The sequence below is a fragment of the Anthonomus grandis genome, chromosome 22, assembly GCF_022605725.1.
Source record: "Anthonomus grandis grandis chromosome 22, icAntGran1.3, whole genome shotgun sequence".
In the NCBI taxonomy this organism is placed as follows: Eukaryota; Metazoa; Arthropoda; class Insecta; order Coleoptera; family Curculionidae; genus Anthonomus; species Anthonomus grandis.
This window is the reverse complement of record NC_065567.1, coordinates 19,674,226-19,683,185: the sequence shown is the minus strand read 5'-3', so window position 1 is coordinate 19,683,185 and position 8,960 is coordinate 19,674,226. Positions and strand designations below refer to the sequence as shown.

Sequence of the window (8,960 nt, the reverse complement as noted above, 5' to 3'; positions counted from 1 at the left end):
ATACAAGCGAATATTCAAATTCATCCTCTGTCAACAAATTATCAAATTTAGCAATATTAACGTAATTTAAGTTTTAGACCTACAGAAACAGAATCTAATCATGTAATTAGGGACATGCAAAGGTTTATCAATACGCAGCCGGTCTTCCCTTATACATACAAATCTTGTACAAGTTTTTTTATGGTATTTAAGAAATACAATACTAAGAACGATACTTTACTTATAGTCCTAGGTGTAGATAATAATGACTACTTGATGTTTCTAAAAAAGCCATCTCAGATATATGTGATATAGAAAAAATAGCACAGAGCAACAATTAGCAATTCCTAAATATTCTGGAGGGTGAAACCATTATATTTCACAAATAATGATTTGACCTATGAAGAATACGCTTCAAGACAGACCTGCACCGCGTCATCTTTCATCTCTTCAAGATAGAGCTTAAATGTCAACCTCGGAAATTTATCAGCTGACTATTGACAGTTTGACAATGAAACTGTCAGTTTTAGGTTATGTGATGCTATGTTAATATTCCGCCGAGATTGTAAGAGATATTTTAAAGAAGAATTTAAAAAAATTAATTGCCATAAATAGCGGAGTACCCAAGAATTTTTGAAGGAAGATCAACTAAAGCAGATGGAGCTTTGTGAAGAAATGATGGAAAAGGTCAATCGAAAGCCAACATTAATACAGATTGTTTTATTTACTGATGAGTCCTTTCCTATTCATGGTTCTCACTATTCATCTGTTATGGTTGGTTACTCAACAGACACAAATACTTTGTATCCTCAACATGTAAATTTATGGACGGCATGAAAGAAACCAGATTATATGACCTTTTTTCTCTGGTATCAACTTAAATGCCAGAACTTACCTTTACGCCCTTGTTCATACACTTCTCAGGTTGAATATTAACCTAGTTCTTGTATGTAGTCAGTGTTATCAAACCAAACAACATTTCCACAAGAGACCTATTCCAGATTTCACAAAAATTTTGTTTAGTGGCATAAGAGATTTTTATTACAATATAACATATTTACGTAATTTTGAGACATAATTTATTTATATGAAAACAAAATCTTATCCATTTTTCAAAATTGCTTTATTACTGATAGTGATGAGATGTTTCTTTTAATAACCACTTGCCACATGTATTGAAATGAAATAGCAAATAATCAGCTGTTATATTGTTTGTTCAAGGCATAATTTCTTAATTCTTTAAATGATATCCAGTACAGGCCAAATAACAGATAAGAAAATTATTACCAAACACAATTTTAGTATTGATATTGAATTGTGACCATGGTGCTAAATCACTTGCATTTAACAAGGGTTTTAAAACCTTTAACAGCAATCAGAAACACTGCACAACGTATCCTTTAGAAGTGGTTCCTTTTTTGTAATATTGTTTAATATATTTTCTTAACAATTACTTTAGGTACACTTGCAAGCAAGAGCCAGAAAGGTAGGTGATCATAGTTATAAAAATAAGAATTATTAAAGGTTTTATAGAACATTTTATTATATACTTGAACATTTTCCATGTGTGGCATATATAACTTTCTCCATACTTAAGTTTGAAGAACTAGCAGCAAATCTTCAGTAATATGAGATATTATAGAATAAGCTGGTAATGGTCGAAAAGTTTTATATGTATCAAACTGATTGTTTAAAACAGTTTAGAGAAAAGTATCACACTTAATATAAAAACTCCATATCATATCACTCAAAATCAAATTAAGCCGAGTAAATCATTTGCCACAGCCACAAATTACTAACAAGACTATGATTGAAGAATGAACAATTTACAAAATTTGTTTTAGTTTTTGCTTAAAGGTACTAAATTTAGAGACCAGATTTATTTGTCCTAGTGAGCCACTAGCCCTGCAAACCAGTCATGAAGTTGTTTTATTTGTGCTGTAGTTAGTGTGATGAAATGGTGTTCAAAAGTTTTACTGTGTTATATTTCGAGAAGTTGAAAAAGTGACAACTGGGTACAGTCTATAGTAGCATTTATTACTTTATGTAGAAATCATAAATCTAGTATAATTCTTCTCGACTCTCTGACCCTTACTCCTAATTGGTCTAACAAGGAAGCTATAAAGCACTCTAACAGTAAACACATACAAGTCAACCCTTGACCTCTGAATGAAACCAAGCATCTTCATTGCCCTAATTGTTACATGATTGATGTGGCTTTTAAATGATAATTTCGATTCCATCCAGATTCCTAAGTTCAAATGTCTGTTTTAGAGGCAATTGAGTAAATAAAATTTATAGGTTTTCTCTGCCTTAAAAATGTAATTTTATGGCATTCAGTTATGATTAATCACACCAATTAATAATGACTGAAGATCTTGTTGTAGAAGAGCAGCATCATTGAAAGACTTGATACCTCTAAAGAGTTTGACATTATCCACAAACACCACTGGAATTTTTCAAATTTTTTACCAAATCAATTATATAGACAAAACAAAACAGGGTTACAATGGGAACCTTGTGATACCCCTGATGGCAAACATATTTCATCAGATTATTAGTTGACTTCTTGAGTTCTTCCTTTAAAGAAACTCAGATATCAACTGAAAAAAAAAGAGGCATTTATTTCCAACAGGTTTGTTACCCAATTACAGAAATTAATAAAAAAAAAAATTACCAAAATATGTATAAAAATTAAAAATCAAATTGCTTAGCATTCTATATACTTAAACAGACTATCTATATACATACTAGAAAGACTCTGCATCACATATTTACTTTATACTTTCTATAATGGACCTTAAACTGTCAACAAAAATATTGAACCTTTCACGTAAATTATTATTAATATAATTCTGACACATTATATTAATAGAGGATTTAAACAAAATATTAGTCCTAGCAGGATTTACTTAGAACATTGAAAGGCCTTTCATTGTTCTAAGGGGATTTACATAAAATAATCTAAAATGGCTAGAGTTTATTCTTGGTACCCGAAGATTTAATCCAGCCAAAAGGGTGGGACAGTCAATCTTGCTATGAATAATGTTATATATGAATTTTATGGAAAAAATTTCTCTTCTTTTTGCTAAGGGTATAATATTAAATTTATTTAAGTATAATTGACTACCCAAACCTCTGGCTGGAAGAAGAGGATCTACAATACCTGCAAACCTTCAGTTTTCCTAAGAGAACTTCATGATTGACTCAATCAAAAGCTTAAGAGAAATCTGTATAGATTCAGTCAACCTGCGATCCTACTTCCAAACTATGGTATATGTGATTAACATATAAAAACAAATTGACATCAGCAGATCTGGCCTTTATAAATCCAAATTGTTCCACATTAAAAACAGTTAACAAATTTTATATTTTTTTTTAATCTCAAATTTCTATATAAAAAAACTTATCTTGCACATATTCAATTTTTTCAGTATGATTTTATTGATTTTAAAATTATTAGTATATTATTTATTAATGACTAACAAAGACATAGTATTGTCCATAATATTTGCCGCTCTATTAATTTTTGTTCATAAAGATGGTATTAATATTTTATTTTACTTAGTAATCAGTAATTTGAACAGGTTAGTGTGATTTTCAAATATATATACTTATAGCTTCCATAAAAAAAACTTGAAATTCTAAAAACTAGTGTAACATTTTTATAACATAAACATAAATAGAAAATTGTTGTGTTTTGATTGTGTTTTAGTTGCTTTTAATTGGGAAGACCCTTTAAACCTAGAGTCTCTACTGACTGAAGATGAGAAAATTATAAGGGACCAATGCAGAACATACTGTCAAGAAAAATTGTTACCAAGAATAGTAGAAGCTAATAGGCATGAAAGTAAGCCTTATCAAAATATTGTATTTATAAAATATAAATTTTTTTGTATAGTATTCCACAGGGAAATAATGAATGAGTTTGGAGAAATGGGCATGTTAGGATCCACTATGCAAGGCTATGGAGGCTCAGGGGTTTCAAGTATAGCCTATGGCTTAGTTGCTAGGGAAGTTGAAAAGATCGACAGTGCCTACCGATCGGCATTGAGCGTACAGTCTGCGCTAGCTATGGGAGCTATTTATGCATATGGAACTGAAGAACAAAAACAACAATATTTGCCACAGATGTGTAAATACAAAAACTATTTATTTGTTTTAATCATACACTATTTTATTCAGTTCAAAAGTTTTATAGCATTTGCAACTGTATGATTTCTATATTTTTTAATGGTGTGGAAAACTGTAATATTTTTCGTATGATAATATAGTTTTAATTTTTCAGCTAAAGGTCAGCTGGTTGGCTGTTTTGGACTCACTGAACCAAATCATGGTAGTGATATTGGAGGATTGGAAACAAAAGCGAAGTTTAACTCTAGTTCCAAAACGTACAGTTTAAGTGGCAGCAAAACTTGGTAGGCATTAATTATTGAAATATAATATTTTTAAATAAAATATTTTTGAAGATGTATGGTAAAAATAAATTGCTTAAAAGTTTAAATAACTAGAACCAGCCATTACAAATAGAATAGATTATAGGATGAATAAAGCAAATTTTAATTAAGCTAACATTGGTAGATCAGATCGTTTTTATCTATAAAAATATTCTTTTAGGATAACTAACTCACCCATATCAGATATCCTGATCATTTGGGCGCGCTGTGATGACGGCAAGATTCGCGGGTTTATAATTAATAGAAAAGAGCATGGAAAAGGTCTATCAACTCCTAAAATAGAAGGAAAATTCTCTTTGAGAGCAGGTCAAACTGGTATGATACTTATGGATAATGTTGAGATCCCTGAAGATCATTTACTGCCCAGTGCAGTCGGAATAGGTGCGGCTTTTGGATGTTTAAACAGTGCCCGATATGGTATTGCCTGGGGAGCTCTTGGTGCCGCTGAGAGCTGTTTATCCATAGCCAGACAATACACTTTAGAAAGGCAACAGTTTAAGAGGCCTTTAGCTCAGTGTCAGCTTATACAAAAAAAGATGGCTGATATGCTAACTGAGATTTCGTTAGGCCTCATGGCTTGCTACCAAGTAGGTAAACTTAAAGATAAGAATTTGTACACACCCGAAATGATATCCTTGATAAAAAGAAATAGCACTGGAAAGGCGCTCGAAATAGCCAGGGCTGCTAGGGATATGCTTGGAGGAAATGGAATTCAAGATGAGTATCACGTGATAAGACACGTGATGAACCTGGAAGCTGTCAACACATATGAAGGCAAATTTTCTCTATTTTGTCTTATTGATTTTTTTTTATAACTAAACATATTTTTAGGTACTCACGATGTTCATGCCTTGGTTCTTGGAAGGGCCATAACTGGACTGGCCGCATTTTAATTTATAACGAATTGATTTAAATACGTTGTTAATAAATTGTTTTATTTTTCAACAGAAATTTATTTTGATGGTAAACAGAGCAACATATAGTCTTTTTAATAAAATATGGAAATAATGGGGCGTTTGTTGCTTAGTGCAAACAATCGGTATAGGTATTTCTATATACTTTGAATAATTTTTACTTCGAGGTTAAATATGACACTTTCATATTTAACCTAAGTTATGTAATTATAATTGTTTTTTTTTTTAAGAAAAACGCTTAAGGATAATAACTGCAATGAATTCTTTTGTTCTTTGTAACTGTAAATTATATTTTACACGCACTCCATTATGACATGTATTTAATGCACATTACATAATTATTGATATTGTTTCTTATGAAAAATATAACATTATTTCGTGTTTTAGAAAATTGATTTTACTATAATCTCGAGAGAAAGTTAATCAGTAAAACAATCCTTTTCCATAAAAAATATTTATTTAAATCAAAAGTACTTTAAAAGTCTAAACAATAAATATTTGCTTAAGATTAGTGCATTTCTCTTCTGATGGCCCTGGCTCTTATATTAGTATAAGTCCTCACAATAAGCCACCTGGATAGTTTTGGTGAAATTGAGGTCATAAAATTCACTACCCCGACCAGCAGAGTATGTGGGACGTAACCTGTAGTTCTTTCTCTCACTCCAATGGTATCAATAGCATCGGCGACATATTTGGCAGGAGATGGAGCCATCCAAGTTGATGATCTTATCTTCGACATGTTTGTGGCAACATATCCAGGCAGCAAGCATTGTATTGTAATATTAAACCTACTGTATTCAGTCATTAAATCTTCAGAAAATTTATCAACAAATGCTTTTGAAGCTGAATAAACTGTCAACAAGGGACTAGGGATCTGTGCAGCTGTGGAGGCAATGTTTACAATAACGCCTCGCTTGCGCTCTATCATTCCTGGCAGAACTATTTTACACATATTTACTACAGAGTAAATGTTACATTTGATAATATTATCATAGATTTCATCTTTGTTTTTGAGATCAATGAAATATTCCGGACGAGGATAACTCATTCCAACGTTATTAATCAAAACGCCGATTTCCATTCCGTGCAGTTGCTTATCAATTTTGTAATAAATTTCATTAATATTGGTGAAGTCTGCAGCGATAGTTTTCGTTTCCACGTTATATTTCTTTGTAATTTCTGCAGCCACATCATCCAATTTCGCTTGCGTTCTACTTATCAAAATTACATTTAACTTTTTCTTGGCGAGTGCTTCCGCGTATGCTTTTCCTATTCCATCGGTTGCGCCTGTAATTACTGTAAAAAAATAGAAATGAGTTAATGAGACTTAACAATTACAGTAAACAGTATTACATAAATTTTGATGTATATATAATATATAGATATTGGCTGGAAAATTATTTTGTACATAAAAGGGGTGTCACAGGATGTTTCACAAAATGCATAATTTGTATTTGATGACAAATTTGTTTATTTAGGAATGATTCTTTATTAATTTTATTAAAATTAAGGTTTGTAACAATAAATTACTGTTAATGGTATGTCATAATTTGAAGACGGTATTCCTGGACCTGGAAAAGTTGATATAAATGAGGGTCCTTAAATTAGTTTTTAAGATCCAATGCAAACATATATAGCAATTTATTTTACATGTAAAATACTAATATACTATTTACAATGAATTATTTTTTGTTGCTATCTAAAAAGCTGTTGCATATTTTTTATTTGAATTGAATTGAAGCAGCAGGGTTACATTATTCTAAAAATAAAATTTTATATGCTTAATGGTCTTAAATAAGCATGATTTTACAATATCAGTAAAAAGTCCAAGGGACAACTGATAATTCCTTATGTTATACATGAAATATAAAGTATATAGGCATATGTATAATCATGGAAAATTGGCGGTTGATAAGGTCAAACTGAACAATATTACGCTTGATAAAAACATGCAGTAAATACACCGTATAGGTACATTTAAAATTAAAATAAGTGTAAAACAATGCCTGCTTAATAGTTTAAAAACGTCATTCGTATTTGAAGTAGAAAAATGCTGAAATGGTAATTCGAAACCAATTTCGACATTTTCGTGTTTAGTAATTTTTGTCATACATTAATTAGGTAGCATTTTATTTATGATGACTGGGTTTTTTACAAATTTTACATTTAAGCAAAAAGAGATGAAATAGAAGAATTGATATTAAAGCTTAGAATTTTTTTTCCAATAATTTTGAAACTTTTTCTTAATTTTTTTTTATGGGTTTCATGTGATGTACCTACTTATATCATTACATTTACATTTTTAATCAGCATACAAGTTATTTATTTAATTCTAATAAACTCTTATAAGAAATCTGAATTCCATTTCATTTAAACGGCAAGACAAATCTCTTATGGTTTAAAATAAACTAAACAAACCATCTCATCTAAAGAAGCGTGGAAGCAGTTTCATTCGGTCAAGTTGAATGAATAATACTTTCTACTTTCTTCATCAAGGAAGGAACGGGTCATGTATCTCTGCATTATTACCGTAGAAAGTGTTTTTGTGTTATGTAAATAATAATAGTTTTTTGGAGATTAGTTTTTTAAAATAATTCCTTCATAAATAAATAGTATAGGCGTTTTATAAATGTAATAGTGTCTTAAATTTTATTTGCCAAATCTACGTTTCAAATACTTATTTATCACCAAAAATTCTATATATCGGATTATTCTGGTGACAAGTTTATTACACCAGTTAGTTTACTTTAGCTAAGTCGGTTCTCGATAATTTTTTCCATCACTTTATTGTAAAATAAAAAAAAAATTAGTGTAAGTTTAGCCGAAATATTGACTTTCTTATTAACTAGCAATAATATTATTTTGAAAAAAGTTTTCAAGCATTCAGTTATTTTTTTAAGCTAAAAAATTTAATATGAATGCTTATCTGTGTTTAAAAACGAACGTGCATTAATAACCTATATTTATTAAAAATAACAAAACCATTCTATTTAACGTTTATATATTTTCATTTAACTTACCAGCCCATTTCCCAGCTTCTTTCAAGTTCACTCCATTAATTTGAAGGGCAGGCGCTAGGAAATTATTGTACACAAAACTTAAAAGGAACTTTAATATCCAAAAGCCAACAATAACCGTGCAAATAATGCCTACTCTATCAAAAACTCCATTTTGGCTCTCCATTGTGGAAACGATAACGCGCTACATGTACTGTGTTATAGTTCAAACTGATAATCAGATAATTAAAAAAAAAATTTAATCAGTATCACCAATTGAATAAATCGGTATTAATGCGGCGCGGTGAAAGCGCAACTCGGCTAGGCGCTCCGCGGCATAGCACGTTCCGTTTTTCAAATGCGCATGTCGCAGGAAATCGTTACTATTTATAAAAACTTTCCCAAATCTCTCCTTCCTGCATGCCTGTAGGAGGCCCCCTTTCTTCTTTGTACTGAAATATACTGGGGGCATAGTAATCTTCATTGATTGCATTGACATTCACTAAGATTCTACTTCACTAAAAAACTCTACTTGATAATAATTCAAATTCAAAGTTTTATTATCTAACAGGGACTAATAATAAGACTAATTACTAGAATATTGATAGATAATT

At 30.5% G+C, this 8,960-nt stretch overlaps 2 protein-coding genes across 2 annotated transcripts; one reads left to right on the top strand and one right to left on the bottom strand.

Annotated features, from left to right (window-relative positions):
• The first annotated feature begins 520 nt into the window (after window positions 1–520).
• On the top strand, window positions 521–5,387 carry LOC126748587 (glutaryl-CoA dehydrogenase, mitochondrial). The gene is made up of 8 exons (XM_050457925.1): window positions 521–544; window positions 1,201–1,372; window positions 1,439–1,465; window positions 3,695–3,829; window positions 3,881–4,114; window positions 4,268–4,397; window positions 4,597–5,210; window positions 5,268–5,387. The coding sequence occupies exons 2-8, from the start codon at window positions 1,303–1,305 to the stop codon at window positions 5,327–5,329; spliced, it is 1,272 nt and encodes a 423-aa protein (XP_050313882.1). The 5' UTR covers window positions 521–544; window positions 1,201–1,302; the 3' UTR covers window positions 5,330–5,387.
• A 401-nt stretch (window positions 5,388–5,788) lies between these two features.
• On the bottom strand, window positions 5,789–8,701 carry LOC126748588 (very-long-chain 3-oxoacyl-CoA reductase). The gene is made up of 2 exons (XM_050457927.1): window positions 8,371–8,701; window positions 5,789–6,646 (listed from the first exon to the last, which is right to left on the bottom strand). Exons 1-2 carry the CDS (start codon window positions 8,531–8,533, stop codon window positions 5,859–5,861), a joined length of 951 nt encoding a protein of 316 aa, XP_050313884.1. The 5' UTR covers window positions 8,534–8,701; the 3' UTR covers window positions 5,789–5,858.
• Between the last annotated feature and the right edge of the window lie 259 nt (window positions 8,702–8,960).